This window comes from Pygocentrus nattereri, chromosome 12 (assembly GCF_015220715.1).
Source record: "Pygocentrus nattereri isolate fPygNat1 chromosome 12, fPygNat1.pri, whole genome shotgun sequence".
In the NCBI taxonomy this organism is placed as follows: domain Eukaryota; kingdom Metazoa; phylum Chordata; class Actinopteri; order Characiformes; family Serrasalmidae; genus Pygocentrus; species Pygocentrus nattereri.
The window spans coordinates 35,292,889-35,316,845 of record NC_051222.1 but is presented as its reverse complement, the minus strand read 5'-3'; the positions used below and the strand labels follow the sequence as shown (position 1 = coordinate 35,316,845).

The window sequence follows — 23,957 nt, the reverse complement described above, 5'->3', positions numbered from 1 at the left end:
ACTTGATCAACGAACTGCAGCCTAAGGTGTCCTGATGCCATGTGCACTTATGCACACCTTTGTGTTTGTTATGGACAGACTGTGGTGAGCACAGAACTCCAATAACAAAACACCACTGAGGTTCAGATTGGGGAGGCCGTTCCTCCCAATCACATCCTTCCAGGTCTCACTGTCATTGCCCACGTGAGCATTGAAGTCACCCAGCAAGACAATGGAGTCCCCACAGGGGGCACTATCCAGTACCCCCTCCATGGTCTTCAAATTAATTATTAATAATTAATAATACATTTTTCTAGCATGTGCTTAAGTCCATATCACAAACGTAAGAATGGACTGAACTTAATATGGATGTACTTAAAATATTGTCCATCCATCCATCCATTTTCACCCTATTTGGTGAAAAATGCCAATCTGGAAACTCTTGAGCACACAATGAACTAGTGTAAAGGTGCCCTCTGGTGTTCCGCAAGAAGACGAACAGGACTCTATTTACCATTTCTTTTGGGATTTTTCTTAACTGATTTCAGTCACTGAACTGCTCTCCACTATTTCACCAGAGGAACTGATGGACACTGAGACCCTCTTTGGAGGATCTAAAGTTAGATACAACATTTTAAAAATAACTATGGCTTTTTGTGCTACCTCAAAATTTTTTCAGTGACTTGCTGCAGTGATGCAAACCCACCTGTGAAGATATACACCTGGTTTAAAGGATCAACATCATTAGGAGAAGGAAAAACCTACAACATTCCCAACATCAGATCTGAGGACAGTGGAGAATACACATGCCAGATTTGGAATGACCATGGACAGAGAAGATCCACTGTTGTGCTGTTAGATGTTGCATGTAATTTAATGTTGAAATATTACGTTTGTGTTAGGTCAGTCTCTGTCTGCAACTGATAGGAGCCCTGTCAGATATCATGTGGTCAGACCCAGTGCTACCACTAGATGGAACCAGAGAATGACCTGTACATAAGAGACAACTGGTCACATCTGTTTTCAGCTCTACTTATGAGTGGCTCTTTATCTGTTTTGTGTGCAGTCATGAGTTTGCATGCCATTTGCACGCACCTCTTGATCAAGGTAATTGCTTTCAAGTCCCCCAGCGTTTGCTTTTGATACCTCTGAGCCTTGTATTTGAGTCACTTATGACAATGGCATACCTATTAAAATGGTAATAATAATAAATTCAACTAGAAAACATGAAAAAAAATCTTCTGTTCTCTTCCCTTTCTTGAGCCATTGGTTGCCCCACTTTTGGTTCAGGTTTTGAGTGGTGAAGTAGTTCAGTTGGCTCTGCACTGGTCATGACCCTCAAGGCCATGGTTCAATCCCAGTGAGGGGTGTTTCTTGGTTTCTCCTCTTTGGAATAGTCTTAGTTAAGGCTTCTCCCTGGGACAGCATTTCTAGACTGTTTAGTGATGCTATTTGTTTTGTTTTTTTCATTGCCACCTGTCCTTGTGCAGTCCCATTGATGTCTCCCTCTGTCCACAACCAGTGGTTCAACCAGTAATCCTTTAACGTCCCATACCTGGAGGTCTGGGTTCAATTCCACCCCCAGGGTAACCCTGTTACAAAATTAAATTCAGATGAAACTCTGTAAACATATTTCCTCTAAAATTTGTTGTCTGTTGCAGATCCTCCAAAGAATGTTTCAGTGTCCATCAGTCCCCCTGGTTAAACAGTGGAGGGCAGTACTGTGAATCTGACCTGCACCAGTGATGCAAACCCACCTGATAAGAACAACACCTGGTTTAAGGGATCAACATCAGCAGGAGAAGGAGAAACCTACAGCATTCCTAACATCAGATCTGAGTGGAGAATACACATGCCAGAGTCAGAATGATCATGGAGAGAGAAGATCCACTGCTGTGCAGATTAATGTTACATAAGGTAATGTTGAGGTATTAACTTAAAGTTAACTGATACTCAGCAAACATTAAATTATTGTCTTTTCAATGTTTCATCTGTTGTAGATCCTCCAAAGAGGGTCTCACTGTCCACTGATCTGGTGTTTCATGTATGTGATTACAATTGCATGATACAGCTATGAGAAGCTGTGAGAGCTGTCGGTAACAATTTATTTGAAGGCTACTTACATAAGGGCTTTATAATGCATTCATAAGCACTGAATAATGTGTTTATGAAGCACTACTTGAACATTTATTAAGTGCTTATGTCGGTTCTCGCAACCTGACATAAGATGTTTTATGAAATAAATGACATCGTACTGATATAATAAGAATAAACGTTGAACATATTTACAGCACTAAATATATTTAAAACACTATACATAACTATTTATGTCAGCATTCTTAAGATCAGTGTACTGATATCAGGCTAAATATGCCTGGAAACCACCCCCTTCACTCCATGGCATGGATAAGATGATTGATGCAATTATGTATAGTGTAAAGTCTCTGGAGCATTTTTGCACCTGAAAGTCTGGACCAAAGCCTGGACCAAGGTTCATATTTTTGTTGGATTGTGTACATTTAGTCAGTTGGTTGAAGTCTCTGGCCATTTGCAGCGTTTTTGCACCTGAAAGTCTGGACCAAAGTTCATAGGATTGTGCAAATTTAGTCGGTTGGTTAGTTTTACATTGCAGTTTACTTTCACACAGAATAACTTTGATGCAATTTGTCATCATCTACGTGGGCTGTTCCGTCCTATACTTGACATTGATGGGTTTGTAGAATGTTGTTATTCCATGAGTTGCCTTTCCAAGCCCACACTTGCCATAATTCAACTCCCTTTATGTGCAGGTGTGTCCCTCAGCAGAATGAGCCTAACAAATTCCTTGGATTTGTTTAATTTATTTCTGTTAGTAAATAAGGGTTAATATTTTATTTCTGTGAATTGAATTACAATAGATACAGGAGGCTCGATTGTAGGTGTTTGTGACCATACTGCTGTGTGACATGCTTGCACATGAGGGAGAACTGAATGTCAGCACAACACAGCTTCTTTTTCATGTTTTCTATTGTTACAGTTTAAAACAAACCTGCACTTACACAGGAAATTAAGACTATTTTATTTGTCACTGTTGACATGTATTAGGCCATACATAAAATTTGATAAATTATTCTGGCATACATGCGTATCTTTTATACATGTGTATTCAAGTACTTTTGTACCATTATACATGAACTGTTTTTGTGTTGTGATTTTCTAGTTCTTTATTGTATATTCAATGTTAAATCCAAGAAAATAAAAATGAGATATTGCCTCAGAAGTGGTCTTTATTGATGTAACTAAGATTCACAATTTAAAACAATAAATGTTTGAACATTATCTTAACTTAAAAAGTAATGTCAAGGTGTACAATAACTTAAATATGTAAGTTGAAACCAGTAAATGGAACCAGTAAACACAACTTGTTTTAGTAAGTCATCTGAACTTTAAACTTGCATTGCTAAGTTGAAACAACAAGCACTAGACAGTCTAATCAACTTGCAGGAAGGAATTCAAAGCCAAACTAAACTTTAAGTCTTGAGTTGAAGTAAATGGTAATAATGATTTCATTTAACTTAAAACTTTAAGGCAGCTTTTGAACTTAAGTTTTTAAGTTGAAGCTGATATAATTTTTTACAGTGTATGCTTAAAGTAAACTAAGAACACAGAGTACAGTGAAAATGAAAAAAAAAGTTACTAAATTCTAACAAACATTCAGAACAAAAGAAGGGAAAACCTTTTAAGATTGCCATGACAGGTGCAAAATAGAGTCAAAATAGAGATGTTACTATATAAACAAAGTAAAAAAAACAACTCTAAAGAAAGTGCTAAGACTGCTATGAAGTTCTCTGTCTATTATTTATTTCAAAAGCAGACAAATTCTACAAACATCAATAGTAAATAGAAATGAATGGTATCTGGTATGTTTCATAAAGTAGTTTTCTACAAAATGTAAAATTGTGCCACCCTCCAGTTTGACATTTAAGGCACAAGTATTCACAACAGGATCCTTAAACTAGCTAAAAATGAAAAGAAAGTGAAACACAGCTTAATTTCCAGCTAAAGACTGGTACTAGTCCTTATTTTAAAAAATGATACAAGCTTCAAATTAATTTATCACATTCAGATTCATCAAAGCTTAAGACTCAGGTTTGATTGGTGTTGAAGGTTAGTCTCTGGTAGACTGAATCTGATTGGTTGGTGTTAAGGTTTAGACTCCGTTAGACTAAATTTGATCAGTGTTGATGTTTAGTCTTTGGTATACTTATTTTGATTGGTCGAGTTGGGGTTTAGTCACTGGTGTACTTAATTTGATTGAATGGTGTTGGGGTTTAGGCTGTGGTAGACTGAATCTGATTGGTTGGTGTTGAGGTTTAGACTCTGGTATTCTGAATCTGATTGGTTGGTGTTGGGATTTAGGCCCTGGTAGATTGAATCTGATTGGTTGGAGTTGAAACGTGGTCTCTGGTAGACTGAATCTGGTTGACTGGTGTTGGGGTTGAGGCTCTCATAGACTGGACTCATTGTCACTGAATGTTGATTACCAGGTACGTCATATTCATGATCAGGTGTGTCCTATAAAATAAACACATTATTAACAGCAATACAATGACTAAACATTTTATATTTTAAATTCTTTATTCTCAATGTTCACTGTTGAAATTACCCAATCTCTTCTGGGATTTCTCTGAGCTGTAATTGAGCTTTGAACATCTGGAGGAAAAACAAAGAAACAAGTTGTGATGCTGATACCATTATTGTTCTTCTCTTGATTTTTATATGTGAGTTTTGCAGAGCTATAATGCTGTTGCACTGGTGTAAAAGAAGGCATGGAAAGCAATGTATCTACATGCAATTGCACTTTTATTTTGAACAGGCACTTCAACAGGCAGCAAGATTTGCTCAGCCCAGCACTTCAGACACACAGGGCAAACAGCATGGAACATCATCAACAGTCATACCTAATAACAGTGAATACTAAAAGTACACTTTTCTGCTCACAAGAGAACACAATAAAATTCACAACCGTCACAGCCCGAACATAGTCTATGAGGCCACAAGTGCCATAGGATCCTTGCTTCTTGGCAGCTTGTGCCCACAGTCTTCTCTAAGGTGCTTTGTCCTCAGAACAGTGGCTCCTTGGGGATACATCCACTGGAAGTGGCCCTGCATGTTTAGCTCTTCCATGACTGGCAGTTTCACCCACAAAAAGCTATGGTGCCCTTTACCTGGTCTCCAGAGATCTACAAACTGCCTCTAATGCTGCATGTTCAACTTTCCCAAGCTGGTGACTTCCTTTATTGGGAACAAAAACCACGCTGCCAGGGAATCCCAACTCTTTATAATACGTAGTAGTGAGCTGTTCCCCATCTATGCTGTACAGAATCCAAATTCCACAGCAACAGCAGATCTTCTGGGCCAGTTACCATATCTGCTTTCCCCTCCAGCTCAGGTTCATGGCATTGACTGGTGCATTGTCCACTCTTCCCACACTGCAGGTATACTAGTCGCTCTGTCACCTCTTGGTGGGGGGATCTTCACATGCCGTCTCCTCCTTGAGCTACTCTGCCATGTAATACTCTATTGCTTGCCAGAGTTCTGCCCTCTCTGCCTTGGCAATGGCTGCTTGAATGCTGTGTGGTGAGCTGCATGTGCAATCTCAGCTCAGCTTTCCCCTCCAGTGCCAGACACATCTGCATAGCAGTGGTGGCTGCTGTCCAGCCATAATGCAGGGCAGACACTTGCAGCTTTGTGGTATACAACTCAAAGGTATCTTTAGTGTTAAAGCATGGGAAGTGGATGTCCACTGTTTCCCTAAGGTAAGGCTATAGCTGAGCTCCACTCCAGAGCCACACCATGTTGTTTCCATTGCTGTTTTCCCCAGGTGGCCACCTCACCTTCAGATGGCTTGACCCATTGGGCAAGGGGCAGGTGTAGTGCTCAGTACCCCCTCTAAAGGGCTATATCTTTGTTATTTTTTGCTTTTAATTTCCTTCATGCACCACTCAACTTTTTCTGACTTGTCAGTCATATCCCACTTCTGACACCAATGAACACCAACATACAAAGAGATGGGAAAAACATTGAGCACACAGACAAATGCGTTTTTTTGGATTATATATTTAAACAGTAAGCAAGAAATGTCCAGCACACTGCTGCTGACTCACAAGGAAAATAACAGGAAAGGTCAACAAAAGCCATGCACAACATCCACTGATGGTGGACACTAAAAACACACTAATTACAGCGATGCAATAAAAAAACAAAATTACATTTTAACTAATGAAACAACTATAACAAATGTATTTGTTTTACTTTGAGAATATAGCACCTGCCAGAAGCCACTGTGCATGGCCACTCAACCTAAGGCCTACAATATTCAAATATTATTTTTGAGCATATCATCAGTGCTTAAAGAAAACAGACCATCTGCTTGTTTCATTGCAAATAGAAAATCATTTTCCTGTTTAACTACATTTACTGATGCACAGAATGTAAAATGGTGAAACTTATACTTAACTTGTAGCAGTGTTTCTTTAAATGTGGCATGTGAAATACCTGCTAATGTAACTTGAAACTTCCTCCATTTGTACAATAAGACTAAAACACCAAGAGCAATTCCTGAGACCAGTAATGACACAAAAACATACAGAATGATGATACCTGGAATCAGAGATTACACAAATTTTAAACATCAGAGGTCAAAGATATTTTGGATTTTAGTGCTTGATTTACTTCTATCAATAAATAATGTAGTCTAGAGTAAACCATGAATATACAGAGCTGAGAGCTGGGATGATATCAATGCTAATATTAACAGAAATATAAGAAGTTAATACTAATACAATTCCACTAATATTAGCTATAGTGTTATGTTAGCACCAAGCCAGCAGTGAATCACAATCACTTCTCCACACTGGATTTAATGCTACTTAAGACAATTCAAAATTTTAAATTAATATTCATAGCTGATAAAGTTTTTAATGAGTCATTGAGCAAATGACTCTAAAGAATCATTGTTGATATTTGAACTAATATTTGCAGAGCTAGAAAACAGCAGTTACATTCTTGTCGCTCAGCCTCTTGTTCAAATTTTTATGAAAATAGAACCCCAAAAAATTGGGGATGCTATGGAAAATGTAAATAAAAACAAAATGCAACCATGTGCAAATGACCAATAGGCAAAAGCCCAATATTTAACTGAAAATAGTACAAAGACAACATATCCAAGGTTAAAAATGAGATTTTTCAGGGAATCAGAGAATCTGGAGAAAGCTCTATATGTAAGGACAAGGCCAAAAAAAGAAGAACCAATATTTGGTCATGTTCTTTGGTCCATCAGATTGTACTGCATTTTAAAAAATAAATTTAAAAAAAGATGATTCTGCTGTGGAAATCATTTCATGGGCTTAGAAACACTTCCAAAAACCACTTTCTGTGAATGCAAGTTAAACCTCTAAAACGCAAAGAAGAAACCATGTAGAAACAGGATTCAGAAATGCTGCTACCTTCTCTGGGACCGAGATCATTTAAAATGAACTGAGCTGTAGTAGAAAAGTCTCCTGGGTTCTGATTAATCAAAATTTGAAATTCGTTTTAGAAATCATGGACACTGTGTCCTCCGGGCTGAAGACCACTCAGCTTGTTATGATAAATATGTTTTGGCAACATCTGCTGTCATCCAGATGACATCTTTTTCAGGGAAGGCTTATTTCAGCAAGACAATGCCAGACCAAATTCTGCATGTATTACAACAGCATTGCTCAATATAGAGTCCTGGTGCTAAACTGATGTCACCAAGTGATGCCACCCATTTACCGCTTTATGAAATATATAGCTATTACTTTGTGCAGTGTGGATGCTGGGACACCACTATGATCATCACCAGTGTGTCAAGTTTTGAGCTGGAGGAGAGCATCAACCTTAAGGCTCTGTTCTGCATTGGGGAAAAGTATACACTGCCGTGTGTGGTCTTCCATGTACCAACAAAGAACCTTGAGCACCTAAGAGTACATTGTCCTTATAAGGTATGGGGATTCATAAGAGCCTTTAAACTCAAAGTCCACATTGTGTAACAAGGTTTGGGCAATACAATACATATGTCCTTTGTTCTGTCCATTGCCTGTCTATTGCGTTAAAAGGTCATACATATATGTCTGAGTAGGGTATGCAGATGGCATGTTTGCTTGTGGCTGCCAAAGAATGCTATGTAATTGGCTGTTTGTCTCCGTGCATGTCAAATTAAAATTCATATTGATTAACCCTTCCATTTTTCATTTCATGTCATCTTTGAGGTTGAGGAATTCTTGAGTTGTCATAATACAGAAGTTATAATAGATCAACAGGTATGAACGGTTGATCTGATGGATGATCTGATGGATACACAAGTAAGAAAACAAACTGAGAGAAAGAGCTCATACCTGTAGATGGAAAACTAGAGTGATGTGTGAATTGTGCCCGCACTAAAGGAGAAGAATATGTGGAGTGAGAGACAGCAGTTGCGACATGTAAAAAAAATTTGAAACATCTTAAATTAATCCATAATTTAATGTTAAAATCTCACTGACCAGACAGGAAATTTGTCATATATTTCTCTGTTTATAACAAACTGATATCAGTCTGAACCGTCAGTAACTCACCAGTTTTAACTAGCAATAGGACCTCTGTGTAAAGGTCAGGAAGTGGTTTAGGCCTCTTTATCCCACACCAGTATCTTCCTTCATCCTCTGGTCTCAGATCAGTGATGTTAATGGTGAAGACTCTGGCTGTTGTGTCGTCATGCAGAGAGAATCTCTGATCTTCAGCAGATCCAGACTGAACTGGAATGACTTTAGGTCTCCAGACAGAACATTCTCCTCTGCAGAGATACTTTATGTTGGTTTCATATCTAGAATCATAGGGGCATCTAATCTGGACTGACTGTCCTCTGTGTCCAGTTACAGTAGTTCCAGCGCTGACTCCAGCTGTAAAAGAGAACATGTTGTATAAGGGAGAAATAAACTAACTCTGAGGCTGAGACGTCACTCAGGACTGTTTAGTCTGAAAAGCCTGTAGAACACGAGAGCCTGAAACTCTACACAGAAACGTCTCACTAAGACAGTAACAGTGATGAATATGAGTGAGAGGAAGAGGAAGATTCTGTTCTTCATCAGTCACTGATCTAACACACTGTGTCTCTGAGTCTGTAAAGATCATCTTAAACTCAACACAGATATGAGAGGAACAACTCACCAGGCGTCAGAGTGAAGATGATGATCCAGATGATGGTCATGATTCAAACACCTAACAGGTCAGTTACACACGACAAAGTGAGCTGTGCCCTTATACATGACGCTGACCACAAGAGCTTTAAGACTTCCTGAAGTGACAGAGGCCCAACCACCTCTCTCTCTCTCTCTCTCTCTCTGTCTGTCTCTCTCACTCTCTCCCTCCCTCCCTCTCTCTCTTTCTTGCTTTTTCACACTTGCCAGCCTCTCTGTCATTGGTCTGTGTTGGGAAACCCAATGTTTAGAAACATATTAGCAACAAGTCAGCCACTTCCTCCTGAATGTATTTGTTATTGTGGGTAAAAGATGAGATGATCTGAGATCAGTTTTACTGTTTGTAATCTATCAGTTAAAGTCGTTTTTAGAGTGCAGGACACTGATTCTGAATCAGTTTTTTTTTGGAAGAGCGTGGTTGAAAGAATACAAATGTTGAGTAATACACTAAAAACAACAAACATCAAATGTGTGGCTGGTTCAGCACTTAGTGGTAGATTATGTCTCAGAGTTGAAATGCAAAGGCTTTGAAGGCTGTCTTCCAGCAGGGCCTCTGGTCACCCGAGACATGCCAGATTCCCTCATTAAATAGGCCTAAAGTTGGACAACTGGTTATGTGAGCACACATGCTATAATGATACATCCCTGAGTGCCCTTGCTCCTCTCCCATACCTCTCGAGTCTACTAAGCACCCCATGGAGTTGGGAGGTACCTGCCATTCTCATCAGGAGTTCAATGTTCAAAACCCTAAATCTGCCCCTAGTTGATGTGGAGACCCCTGTATAGGTTTAAGCCATTGGTTTTGCCCTCTGGGGACAGGGTGTGTGAGCCTTCCAATAGGTCAGCATATGGAGCAGAGTTCATTGCTGCTCATCCAGGTGCCTGAGATGCAGTTAATATTAGGGTTCCCCTGGTTGCAATGATATAAGCCATGCCTGGATTGGCTGACCCAGGCTGTGGTAGGCAGGGGATCTCAATGTAAAGTGCCTTGCATTGAGACTCCCACACCAGCTCTTAGATAAATCGAAACTTTTACAAGTCTCGACTTGTCTAGAGTTCCCTCTGGGCATTACGACCTGTTGGAGGTCTAGTAAGGGGAAGGCCAAAATTTGACCCGTTATTACAAATACCTTGGGATACCTTTAGGTTTAATGAACACTCCTGCTGTCTTCCAACACTTTATTAACTCTAGAATGATTAAAGCTATTTTCGTAAGGGAATCCAGCCACCATGTAGCCCACTCCCCTGCTGTGAAGCGATTAATGCCTATCATCTTGGTAATGATAAGGAATGCATTGGAAGCACCAAACCCCCCATGCTCACAGAAAGCTCCTACAGCTCCCAAAACACCTAACGTGACACAACTTGAAGGTGAACTTGAAGTTACAACCCAAGTGTATGTGTTACCGATCCTACAGTGTGATGGAAAATTTGTAGAATCATGTTTCAAAAGTCATAATTCAAGTGCATGTAGTAGCAGACATATAGAGCAGTGGCAATTAAATGGTCAAATATGTACAGTTGTGTTAATATTTCACTGACTACAAATGCATCAAAAGCTGAGCGTCTTCATTTCAACGGGACTGCATGGGACAGGTTTTTTCATTGCTTTGAAACTCGCTGGTCATTGGATACATGCCACGATTTTGTCCCGTGCCCAGACACTGAGCATCTCTGGGGGTGAATGGAGATGTGGGCAGGTTGGGATGTAGGGCTTCTCCAAGATGATTGGAGGATCAGCCGAAAGGCTGAATCCATTTTTGATTGACAGGTATTTTGACCTATTTACATCAAAAGACATACTGCAGCCCGTTTCTTGGTGTTTGCTTGGTGAAATTATTTGCGCATTTCCATTGTTCTTTGTGTAAATAAAACGCACTCATAGTATTTCCTTGTTGGAGTTTAATTTTGTTTCATTAGTTCATTCAATCAGTCGTTCACACTGCTGGCTAGGTTGGAGTGAACTAGCCAGGTAGCAAGGTTCACATGATGGCAGCCAATGCTGATATTGTCCACCTGATTTTGGCAAAGCCATTTGATAGTCTTCCTTATGATGAGAAGGTTAGAATTAAACAGCTGGGCACATCAACACCTAAGATTGATTTGGTGCAAAAAGAGGGAAAGGTAGCAGGTCTGTTCAGCTCTACTGGTATGACAAAGCTGGCTGACTGGAAGTGCTGTGACAAAGAACATGCAGTACTGGCCACACCTCTTGAGGACATCATCTCAGGGATCATGTCTTGTGTGGTCAAAATTGGGTTTTGGGGATCTGTCTAACTAAGACCTTTTTCTTGAAAAGGAACGGAGGGCAGAATTTGTATATAATTACATTGACAAATTTTATGATATAAGCTGAGAACAAATCGTTGCCGCATTTCTACTGTTTTTACTAGAAAACCACCTTTAACTAAAACTGAAGTAATCCAGCTTTTATGCTCAGTTGATCAGCTGGTTCTGGAACTCGGGATACATTGGTTGGAATGTGCCAAACATCCTTTTCTGGTCTTAATGGATCACAAAAACTTGGTTTATGCTCAGCAAGTCAGATGACTTAATCCACATCATGCCAGGTGGATGATACCTTCCAACAGTGGTCAATGATCTGCATAGACTTTATCTTCTTCACAAGACCAAAAAAAAACCAAAAAAAACTTGGCAATGTTTCTTCAGTCTCCATCTGATGTTCTCACAGTGTAACACTCAGTACAGCGAGGAAAGTTTCAAACATATGTTTACTGGATATCTTCTGCTGTAAAATATTAATTCATATTTCCTTTTTGATACTCACTGCTGTATTTCACCATGATGTCACTCAGAATGGCTCCTCCGCTTCCTCTGGTCTTCCTGCTCATGATTGTTGGTGAGTCAGCAGATCCTACTGTAACATTATCACTACAGCAGCCCACTGGATATGTTCTCTACACACGTCTGTGATGTAGAACTGCACTGTTCACTTGATAATGTCTAGAAGTAACCCAGAGCGCTGGCTTATTAATAGTTCCTAGAATTCAGAAGGTTTCAGCAGGGGGAAGAGCTTTTTCTTATAAAGCCCCCAAACTCTGGAATGATCTTCCAGAAACTGTTTGGGACTCAGACACAGTCTCAATCTTTAAGACTAGGCTGAAAACACACTTGTTCAGTTTAGCTTTTGGTAGGTAATGTTCCCCCCTAGATAAAGGCAGCAGATCCAGGGGTCCATGGACACAGGGAATTATAGTAAACTGAGACGCTGGTGCTGTCGTCCTGCTGCTCGCATGCGGTCACTCAAGTTTGTGGACGGTGGAGCGGAGGGATGCCGAACTGTTTCAGAGTGCTGCCGTGTCTGTGTGTCCTTCCGGTTCTCTCCTTTTAGTTAAGCTGTCATAGTCAGATCTGCCGGAGTCGTTAGCCACACTCTGTAAATGTTTACATTCCCTGTTTATATACAAACGGATAGAACAAAACTAATCCCATTTACCTGCTTTTTTTCCGAGTATACAACTGCCCACATGTCCGGCTGGACACTGAAGGACGACTGACTGCCGAGCCCCCCTGCTACCCACTTCAGACCAGCTGCCCACGCCTACCACCAACCACCTTGGATGAGCTGCCCACCCTACCCTGATGTTCTTATAGACTCCTAGATATTCCTAATATCAATATTACTGCTGTTAATATTAGTAGTATAATCACTTGTAGGTAGTTTGACCAGAGGAGGATGGGTCCCCCCTGGTGAGCCTGGTTCCTCCCAAGGTTTCTTCCTCAGTTCTGAGGGAGTTTTTCCTTGCCACTGTTGCCCCTGGCTTGCCCACTGGGGGGTTTCTGTACATTCTGTACATTCTTTCAGTCCTGTGGAAACTTTGTCTTTTCTGAAATCCTGTAAAGCTGCTTTGTGACAACATCCGTTGTAAAAAGCGCTATACAAATAAATTTGATTTGATTTAGAAGTTCCCCATATTCACTGTGTTAAGAGCTGCTGATTAGTGCTTCTCCCCAGCCTCCCTCACTCTGATGAAGCACTTTCAGAGCTCAGTGTTGTAGAGTAGCTGCTGAAGGTAGAGAGAAACTACATGTAACTCTGACAGCAACTCTTACAGTGACAGATGCTTTCCGCGTTATAGACACAGTTCCAGGGTTGGAGCTGACTGATCTGAGTAAAGACCCAGATTACTCAGTCAGAGTGTTTAACCGATTAACAGAAACACTTCTCCCTCAAATTATTATTTTATTCTTTATTATTATTATAATAATTATTGTCGTTTGGTGCAGACCCATAAAACTTTTTCCTTAGCGTGATCCATGATTTTGGCAAACAGGTCTCAAAATGCATTTTTGGCCACACGTAAGCAAACATGTAAATTAAGTGTATTGATATGTATGTATTGACAAACATTGGGGTGTGTCTTGTGCAAATTGTATTTAAATTAGGTACTTGTATTCAGGTACTTGTTTCCAAGCACTGACACTGATTCATCATTAGCACCTAAATTGCATCATCAATTGCAAATCAGAGTAAGACAGTTTCCTAAATAGTCCAAACATTGTTTGGTCAAGTCTGCACTTATTTCTCTCACCCATTTTCTAAGTGACTTTACTGAACAAATAACACTATAAAATATAGAGAACGTACACAATTACAGTTTTCAATTTCACTAAGCAGACAAAACAGCGCCCTCTTCCTGTTGACTCACAAACTGCAGACAAACAGTCCAGAGACCAGTGATGACATCAAACTCTACTGTCTCTTAAAGTGACAGTACAGACACTGAACAGACTCCTGAAAGGACAAACTAAACATCCTGTTTCTACAACTGGTTGGAACTGATTGTCCAAACAAATCATTTAGAATAGGATTTAACACAGCACCTTATTACAGTCCCCATCTTCACAAGCCTCGGACATTCTAGGTGCTTCCCTACATAAACAGCTGAAATGCCAGCCTTCCACTGCTAAAGATTAATCAACAGAGTTAAGAAGGTAGGAACATTTATATTTAGTCCAGTTTCACTGCTATTGCAGCATAAATTGACTAATTTGTTGAAGAGAGATTTCATCTTGAACCTGATATTATAACACCTTGATCAACATAATCGGTTAGTAGATTTGATTTGTTCTTAATTAGTCAGAATGATGGAGGATTACGTCCTTTAAACAAATTTAAAACGGCCAGCTGGCCAAGTGGGTGGAGGACTCTTTTAAGTTAAATGATACTTATTAGTCCCACAACAGGGAAATTTCATCTCCACATTTAACCCATCCATGCAGGAAAACACCACAGACACACTAGTGAACACATTCACTAGGAGGCAGAAGGCAAAGTTGCCCAGAGTGGTGGGCAGTCCTTATTCACAGCACCCAGGGAGCAATTGGAGGCTAGGTGCCTTGCTCAAAGGCACTTTAGTCATCTACTCTCAGTTTGGGGGCTCAAACCAGCGATCTTGTGGTCTCTGGTTCCCTGACTTTGCGCCCACGACTGCCCCACACAACTGAACAGGGCCTGATTTCTCTGTTCCCAACCCCTAAAATTAGCAGCTAAGCATCTAACCTTTAAGTTAAGTGATACTTTTTTAATCCCACAACCGGGGAAGTTCCACCTCCACATTTAACCCATCCGTGAAGTGAAACACCACATACACACTAGTGAATACACACACACTAGGGGGCAGTTAGCACTCTTGCCCGGAGCAGTGGGCAGCCCTATCCACGGCGCCCGGCGAGCAGTTGGGGGTTAGGTGTCTTGCTCAAGGACACCTTGGTGCTGGGGATCGAACCACCGACCTTCCAGTTGCAGGGCCAGCTCCCTAACCTCCAGCCCACGACTGACCCACTGAAGAAGCGCCCGGACCGAGGTTCGAACCGCTACTTTATTCATTCATATTGTTTATGTTTATAGGATGCAACTGATTATGAAAATGATCCACCCAGAAATTAACACTCCAAGACAATGAACCCAGTATAGCAAATCCCACCAAACAACCAATCAGATTCAGTGGCTAAACCCAACAATGACCAATTATTTTCAGCCCACCAGAGTTACGCAGATTTCCAAGCCTTGGTGAATATGAACCTGATAAATTCACTTGTTTAGTGAATTAAGCCACAGTTTGCCTTTATCTTTTTCCAAATAGTTTGGGGTTCCCATTAGAAATCATCTGTGCTTTAAACATGTTTCTGTGAATGACGTTTTGCCGATAAACTGATTGTATATTGCATTGTTTTGAAAGAAAGTTCTAACAAAACCTGCATTCTTCTTCCTACACTTACTGAAACACTCTACAAAGGAAAGAAATTCACAGTTAATGTGATGTTACAGATCTGATTGTGTGGTATTTCAGGCTAAATTTGATACGTGGTCAGATCTGATACTCATCAATATTGACACTTCATATCTAATAAAAAACAGAACACAGATACTTTGATACAAAGTGTTTTATTCCTATTCCATGTTTCTAACCTAGTGGTGGAGATTTTTAATGACAGACGAGAGAAGATTATATCCAAATCATGTCCATGTCTGTGCCAACCTTTCTTTTCTTCACACATCCACCATCCAGGCTGTGTTGGATGTAAAGCTGTACGTTTCCTAATGAGTGAAGCTCATTGTTGATGGTCTCATTGTTCAGAAGTTGCTGTGTGTTCAGAACATCGATCACTCGGGTAATGAACTCCAACTCTCCACTCTCTCTAATGCTAATGCAGCAGTTACCACCTCCACCCAGAGCACTGCAGAGCCCAGTTCCACTGTACAGCACCTCATACAGTCTTCTGTAGAGCTTCAGGGACCTTCAGCATTATTTCTACATGCTATGACATTTTCAATTTGACAAAAATAGAGAGCAGATTTGCATGTCACAGAAAATGCCTTATTGAGGTAATTTTGTGTAAACTACCAAAATTAACCTTTAAGTGTTAATGTTGATAAACTCCTCAGATAAAACATTACAGTGTCAGTGGTGAAGAATGAGGAGAGAAGTCAAGAAACTTGAACGTGTGTCTGTTTATTACTTATTAGTTTATAGCATTTTAATTGTGTTTGACTTTTTTCGCATCATTATTATTACCTTGCTGTCTGGATAAGCAACTTGATTGTTTTCCTCACATGTTTACGTTTCAACTGTGGGCGTATGGTTGGTTGCTAGGTAACAGACATGACGGTTGATTGGTGGCTTCGATTGAGTAAGCCAAGATTTCCTAACTAGAGAGGAAATAAGATGCTGTAACACAAAGTTCCTCAATTAGGATTTAAGAGAAGGTTTACTTCTCTATTATTAACTTGTGTAAAATCTTATTCTGACCTGTCGAATCAACGTAAGACAAAAAAGCTCCTGGTCCTAAGTGAGCTTTCTGAAGGGAATGAGAACAGAGGACAGTGTTGAGTAACCTTCTGCTAAGATGAACACCCGAAGATAAAATTTACACAATTTGTCCAATGAATGCAAAAACAGGAAATTTGTGAGATACAGCCAGCACCAGCATGACGTTAGAGCTTGTTCTCAGTGTAACACTATGAACTGTTGTCAAGCTTACAAAACCAATGGACTGTGATACATTTGATTTTGAAGTTCTTTGTCATACAGAAATCAAACAAACAAACATAAATGTCTCTTAAAGATGGCTTGGAATAGCAGAAAGCCTGAATTTATAATAAATTTATAGTTGTTGTTATTCTTAATAAAACCTAGTAATAATAAGTCCATAACTATCAAAATGCAGTACTTACTAAATAAAGTCTAAGAAACAAATATGAAAGATAAAAAAAGGAAAAAAAATAAAAATATATAGGACTAAAAATACAGCTAATCAAATTATTGATGTAATATGTGCATAAAAAATAAACTTTAATAATTTATTTGCTCTTCATTACAAATTACAGTTTAATTTCATGCACAGCAACAACAAACCCAGCACAACACTTCAAAACTCCATTCATTCTCTCTCTCTCTCTTCAGCAGATCTAATATTTTATTACTGTACTGTAGATCAGTGAGGGCTCCTCTACTTTCTGAGTTGGTGGCCTACAAAACAAAGAAAGTGAAACTTTAATGTCTAAAAACTGGAAGAGCAAAAAGAATCACAAAGTTTATTAAAACAAACCACAACTTGACACTTTCACATCTTTAGCAGAGTAATGGAGTATTTGATTACAGACTCTTAGATTATTAGATTTGGACTGATGCTGAGATTTTCGGTGGGAGTGACAAGGATGGACAACATTAGAAATGAGCAGATCAGAGGGACAGTGAAGGTGGAGCAGTTTGGAGATAAAGCCAGAGAGGCCAGGTTGAGATGGTTTGGACATGTGTTGAGGAGGAATAGTGGATATATTGGGCAAAGAATGTTGGAGATGGAGCTGCCGGGTAGAAGGAGAAGAGGTAGACCTCAGAGGAGGTTTATGGATGTAGTGAAGGTGGACATGGAGATGGTTGGTGTGAAAGTAGAGGAGGCAGTGGATAGGGCAAGACGGAGGCAGATGATCCGCTGTGGCGACCCCTACAGGGAGCAGCTGAATGAAGAAGGACTCTTATGTCAGAATGCTCTTCATAGATTTCAGCCCTGCATTTAACACCATCATCCCCCAGCAGCTCACTCTCAAACTGGACAGGCTGGGGCTGAACACTTCACTGAGCAACTGGCTGCTAGACTTCCTGACTGGGAGACCACAGGCAGTACGGACCGGCAACAACACATCCCGCACCATCACACTGAACAAGGGGGACCCCCAAGGATGTGTCTTGAGCCCCCTCCTATTCACTCTGATGTCATATGACTGCACACCGTCGCACAGCTCCAAGCTCTTCATCAAGTTTGCCGATGACGCGACTGTGGTGGGACTCATCAGCAACAACGATGAGACAAACTACAGGAGCGAGGTGAGTCATCTGGCCTTGTGCTGTAGACACAACAATCTCCATCTGAACATTGAGAAGGTGAAGGAGGTCGTTGTGGACTTCAGGAGAACGTGCACCCAGCATGCTCCTCTGACCATCAACAGTGCTGCTGTGGAGAGGGTGAACAGCACCAAGTTCCTCGGCGTGCACGTCACAGTGGACCTCTCCTGGGCCAACAACACAGCTTCACTGGCCAGAAGGGCTCATCAGCGCATCTACTTCCTCCGCAAACTGAGAAGAGCCAGAGCCCCAGCCCCAATCATGTGCACCTTCTACAGAGGAACCATCAAGAGCATCCTGACCAGCTTCATCACCGTGTGGTACGGCACCTGCAGCGTGTCCTGCCACAAGACACTCCAGCGCATCGTGAGAACTGCTGAGAAGATCATTGGTACCTCCTCCCCTCTGTCCAAGAGATATACAGCTCCCATCTCACCCAGAAAATGTCTTTCATGACACTTTATAAACCTGTGATGATGCTGATTTGAGGTCTGCGGATATTAAACACTAACATTTTCTACAGTGACGTAATGTGTGTATCACGCAGCAGCTTATTGTGAACATCATACTAGTTTTCCATTATTATGCTTTTATTAAGCTTTGCCAAGAAAACAGACGGAAGCCGAATTTATAAATTCAACAGCTGAATAATTTTGCCAGAAACACTTTGATTCCAAACCATCACAGGCTCATATCTTATTCTAAATCTTGCTTCAAAACTTTCAGAGTCCAAATAAAAGAACCTACAGTCATGACTACTGTCCAAACAGTTTAATGCTCTTTTTGTGTGGACACACAAATCAATCACTAGAATTTTAACCTTTTAATCTTATGAATAATTTGGATAAGCCAATGCTGCTTATCACTCTTAGATGTTAGCTTTGGGAATCCCATAAAGGTGTTTACGGGAATAAGCATGTGTTTCTAAGACTTACATTCTTTCTTTAAATAACTTTTCTCTGAACAACTTTGTATAGAAGTTCAGTGAAACTCACCCAGGGGCAGCAGTGTGGTGGTGGAATGTAACACTGGCATATTGGGGCTCCCCCTGCTGGTCAGTGCTGGTCACTTCATCATTCATAACATCAGCAGCTGCAGAGTCAGCAGCCTGTACAGGTCTGGATGTGCTGGGTGTAACGTTGGTGTAGAGGACATCATCCTGAAGGTGAAGAGTTCATGAACAGTTTAAATGTCTAATCTTCTGGAAATGAGGCAGAAAAGACTCCTATCCTATAAACACTTTCATGAAGTGTCCTGACTTCAAACATCCTTTCCTGGGTTTCTCAAACAAGAAACAAATACAAATATACCCTGCAAGAGAAACTGCCCCTACACTCTCAGAAAAAAAGGTATGACACCATCACTGGGGCAGTTCCCCTTTTGCCACTATGGGGGTACCCTCAGGGGTACATCCCAATACCTTTTAGTCAGGGAACATAATTGTACCAGATGAATGGTCTTGCCTCCAGGCTTTTATTTTAATGTTCTGATTTAAAACGTTTGGTTACAAAAAGGTACAAATAGCTACTTTTCCACTGGGAGAAATTCATGTAAGGTCCACCACTGGACCTTAAAACCACTCCTGTACCTTTTGAGGGTACACTTACATTGTTTGTACCTTGGTGAATGAATCATGTACCTGCATAGCACCTTTATTTCTAACAGTGTACAAACTTTTTGTGGTGATTTGGTTTGTGGTCAGTTTACCTGTTTGGTCTCATTGTGATCAGTTCCAGCAGGTCTTTGCTTCATCCTGTGGAAACAGCTCAAAGCAAATGAATACAGTCCAATTAGACTCAGTTAACAGTTCCTTTTATCTGTTGATGCATTATTATAATCTACAAACACATCTCTTGGCCAGACTGTAGGATGTTGCTATAATTTACTGACCTGTAGATACACATTAGAATAATAAGAAGCAGAAGGGCAAAGCTTCCTCCTCCCACTGCAATCCAAATAGACCAATGTTGCTCTGCAGCAGAGATCATTTCCATTACTTTAGTCTGTACAGTATTCCCCTCATTGTTCACCATCTCACATAACACTTCCTATGAATGCTTTATTCATAATGCTTCCTTTAAGTATTTAGAAGTTGTAAGAGTTGCATAATACTTTTTGACGTAAGCTTGTAAAACTGCTTATACAAAGGTACAGTTACATGGTTAAGGCTTTATACACACCAATTCCCAACTTGATAGACTGTGCAAATTGTAAATAAGAACAGAACGCAGTGATGTCCAAGCCATTTAAACCTTGTAAAAAAATTGGAAATGGTACAGATAGAACAAATCAGATGTTCAAAATGGGAAATTCTACAAGTTTTCATGTCACAATAAACCCGGGCTTGCACCCAGCCATACATTTGTTGGTTATAATCACTTCTACAACCCCCTTCTCAAATAAAATAAACCAATAAATAAATAAATGACTTTTGTTTTTGCATTTTTTTTGACTAACTGAAATCTATAGTGCTATGCTAGCTGACTACAGGTGTTAGATTGTTGGCAGTTAGTAACCAAAGCTAAGTGGTTAGCAACATAGAGACCTTAATTAGTCAGTTGATTATAACACAGAATGACCAATAGGTTGGTTTAGAAGTATAGCCATCATTACCAAGTATTTAAGCTAGATTTGCTGAGTCAAGTCATTTCATGCACTGGCAGATGGAGCAGGCTATGAATAAATGCAATGGTAATGATGCTGCATTATGGTTATGAAAAGGCTGTGTGCTTTATAAAATGTATTGATCTGTAACGGTGGCAGATGGAATGAGGTGCTCTCAGCAGAGGCTTGGGTCAAGATCTTTGATGCCAAGGTCCAAAATCGGAGTCGATAAACCAAAGCAGAGAGTCGAAAAACCAACACAGGACTAAAGGATACAGACGGAATCAAAGTCATGAACAGAAAAGTCACATATAGGAAACCAGTGAGGCACTAAGCTAAAGCCCAGGCTTATATACTAAACTAAGAAACAAAGGAAACAAGGAAGAGATGTGAATGATCAATAGTCTGGAGAAGCTGAGCAATGATAGGTGGAGTGATTAGAGTCCTGAGTCATGTGACGGAGCAAGGAGTTCTGGGAACTGTTGTCTGAGGTGGTCATGTTGGCGGTCCAGAGGGAGGCATGACTATCTATTCCTATGTTTTAAAATCCTGGAGCTAATTCTTTCTAGATAAAGGTATTGCCATTTTTTAGCTTGAACCAGCAAACCATTTTCTCCAGTCTCTAGTGGAGGAGTTCTAGATCAGTGGTCTTGGAGGGCCCACTGCCCCACATTTTTTGTGTTTTCCTTGCTCCCAATACACCTAATCCCAATAATCAGCTCATTAACAGCAAGCACTAAAATATGCAGGACACTGGACCTATAGGACCAAGCTTGAGAAGCACTGTTACCATGTGAAATCAGCCCCTAGGGTTGGTACACTCGAGTCAGACTCCTGATCATTTAACAGACTTATACCTCAAAAAGACTAAAAAAGCCTTCATATTGCAGGACATATAATAAATCAACAGTCACTAATGGTTCACTGGATGAACTGATGGATCCACAAGTAAGAAAACGGACTGAGAGAAAGAGCTGATACCTGTAGATGGAGAACTGGAGGGAGGTGTGGATTGTGTCTGCACTGATGGAGGAGAATATGTGGAGTGAAGGGGAGCATCAGCGATTTCTGAAAGAAAGTAGATACAGCATGAATTCACCTCTTAGCACTAATACCTCACTGAATGCACAGGAATATTGATCTGATTCTCTGTTTATTAAACACTGATATCAGTCTGAACCGTCAGTCACTCACCTGATTTAACCAGTAATAGGATCTCTGTGTAAAGGTCAGTAAGTGATTTAGGCCTCTTTACCACACACCAGTATCTTCCTCCATCCTCTGGTCTCAGGTCAGTGATGGTGATGGTGAAGACTCTGGCTGCTGTGTCGTCATCCAGAGAGAATCTCTGATCTTCAGCAGATCCAGACTGAACTGGAATGACTTTAGGTCTCCAGACAGAACATTCTCCTTTGCAGAGATACTTCGTGTTGTTCTCATATCCAGAATCATAGGAGCATCTAATCTGGACTGACTGTCCACTGTGTCCAGTTACAGCAGTTCCAGCGCTGAGTCCAGCTGTAAAAGAGAACATGTTGTATGGGAGTAATAAACTAACTCTGAGGCTGAGACGTCACTCAGGACTGTTTAGTCTGAAAAGCCTGTAGAACACGAGAGCCTGAAACTCTACACAGAAACGTCTCACTAAGACAGTAACAGTGATGAATATGAGTGAGAGGAAGAGGAAGATTCTGTTCTCCATCAGTCACTGATCTAACACACTGTGTCTCTGAGTCTGTAAAGATCATCTTAAACTCAACACAGATATGAGAGGAACAACTCACCAGGCGTCAGAGTGAAGATGATGATCCAGATGATGGTCATGATTCAAACACCTAACAGGTCAGTTACACACGACAAAGTGAGCCGTGTCCTTATACATGACGCTGACCACAAGAGCTTTAAGACTTCCTGAAGTGACAGAGGCCAACCTAGTTGTCTCTCCTTTACTGTATTGCTGTGTTGCACTTGAGCAACATCTAAGCAATGAGTCAATCACTTCCAGCTAACTTCTTTTGTCATACCGCCTAGAAGATGAACTTGACAACTAAGAGGATAAACAGTGAAATGAAGGATGGAGGACGCATGAAACCGAATTCATTCCCAAGCTGAGCTTTTATCGGCAAAAACGGTAATTAAAAGTGAAACGACGCATGTGTTCTTGTGTTTTTCATGCGAGGAAGGTTGTTGTTAATACGTCTAAAGAAGCTCTCATGTTCCCTACAATAAAACTCTCACTCATACTTCCTGCCTCACTTCATTCATTGTTTATATATATTATGCTCTCATGAGTTGCCATGACACATTATGTTCAGATATACTGAACTGGGAAAATATGCTTGTGACATAAACTGTCAGGACATCAAACATTATGGCATCTGTCATGACGATTCCCAGAATTAACAATGTTATATTTAAGCAATAGAAGACGAGAGGGAGTGTGTTATCATGAAATAGCATCATGGCTGTGATTTGCAGCAATAACACATGACCTGGAGTGTTCTATTAAATTTTGTCTGCTGTGTGGTGGCATGGTGGGTAGTGCTGTTGCCACACAGCGAGGAGGGCCTGGGTTCGATTCCCTGGCGGAGCAACCAGGGTCCTCTCTGTGTGGAGTTTGCATGTTCTCCCCGTGTCTGCGTGGGTTTCCACCAGGTTCTCTGGTTTCCTCCCACAGTCCAAAGACATGCAGTCAGGCCAATTGGACGTGCTAAATTGCCCCTGGGTGTGAATGACTGTCTGTCGGCCCTGTGATGGACTGACACCTGTCCAGGGTGTATCCTGCCTTCCGGCCGATGACAGCTGGGATAGGCTCCTGCCCATGACCCAGAAGGAGAAGTAGCTTAGAAGGTGTGTATGTTTGACATTTTTACTCAGTTTTCTCCCCAATTTAGTCATCTCCAAGTCCATGTGCTAGTTGGGACTCTCCCAATCACACGATACCACCAACGCTAGGAGGATGAAGGCTTCCACTGAGGTCTCTTCAACCTGCTACTCATGCAACGTCACTGGACAGCCAAACGCCCTAGGAGGAAACCGCCAGTTTCTGTTATGTCAGCTTACAGATGCCTGCGCTGACTAGCATTGCGTTGAGTGATGGGGGGGCCATCCTGCCCACCCAGAGAACGAGGCCAATTGTGCTTTCTAGGACTCCCAGCTACGGATGGCTGTAGCATCACCAGATCAAACTTGCTAATGACAGGGCCAACGCATAGACGGTTGAGCCATTTAGGGCCCCAATATGTTTTAATGTTAGCGTTCCTTCCTC

General features: G+C 40.8%; 2 protein-coding genes across 3 annotated transcripts; both read right to left on the bottom strand.

Annotated features, from left to right (window-relative positions):
* Positions 1-1,808: 1,808 nt before the first annotated feature.
* On the bottom strand, positions 1,809-9,276 carry LOC108443874. The gene is made up of 7 exons (XM_017724760.2): positions 9,190-9,276; positions 8,598-8,921; positions 8,379-8,420; positions 6,517-6,621; positions 4,625-4,671; positions 4,306-4,533; positions 1,809-1,814 (listed from the first exon to the last, which is right to left on the bottom strand). Exons 1-7 carry the CDS (start codon positions 9,227-9,229, stop codon positions 1,809-1,811), a joined length of 792 nt encoding a protein of 263 aa, XP_017580249.2. The 5' UTR covers positions 9,230-9,276.
* A 7,851-nt stretch (positions 9,277-17,127) lies between these two features.
* Positions 17,128-22,616, bottom strand: LOC108443873 (CMRF35-like molecule 5). Of its 2 annotated transcripts, none has more exons than XM_017724758.2 (7): positions 22,474-22,616; positions 21,884-22,207; positions 21,671-21,757; positions 19,976-20,057; positions 19,793-19,850; positions 19,081-19,244; positions 17,128-17,212 (listed from the first exon to the last, which is right to left on the bottom strand). In XM_017724758.2, the coding sequence occupies exons 1-7, from the start codon at positions 22,511-22,513 to the stop codon at positions 17,152-17,154; spliced, it is 816 nt and encodes a 271-aa protein (XP_017580247.2). In that variant the 5' UTR covers positions 22,514-22,616; the 3' UTR covers positions 17,128-17,151. The 2 variants fall into 2 exon arrangements, with proteins under 2 accessions (XP_017580247.2, XP_017580248.2); XM_017724759.2 differs by having other exon boundaries at positions 19,793-19,838.
* Between the last annotated feature and the right edge of the window lie 1,341 nt (positions 22,617-23,957).

What these genes read in the sequence shown, in the direction of transcription:
- LOC108443874 (XM_017724760.2), bottom strand. Translation starts at nt 9,229, where the DNA reads ATGACCATCATCTGGATCATCATCTTCACTCTGACGCCTG. An exon ending in CATCTTCACTCTGACGCCTG is followed by an intron (nt 8,922 to 9,189) that starts GTGAGTTGTTCC and finishes TCTCTTTTACAG; the next exon opens with CTGGAGTCAGCGCTGGAACT. An exon ending in GAAATCCCAGAAGAGATTGG is followed by an intron (nt 4,534 to 4,624) that starts GTAATTTCAACA and finishes TTTATTTTATAG; the next exon opens with GACACACCTGATCATGAATA.
- LOC108443873 (XM_017724758.2), bottom strand. Translation starts at nt 22,513, where the DNA reads ATGACCATCATCTGGATCATCATCTTCACTCTGACGCCTG. An exon ending in CATCTTCACTCTGACGCCTG is followed by an intron (nt 22,208 to 22,473) that starts GTGAGTTGTTCC and finishes TCTCTTTTACAG; the next exon opens with CTGGACTCAGCGCTGGAACT. An exon ending in CCTATTACTGGTTAAATCAG is followed by an intron (nt 21,758 to 21,883) that starts GTGAGTGACTGA and finishes ACTTTCTTTCAG; the next exon opens with AAATCGCTGATGCTCCCCTT.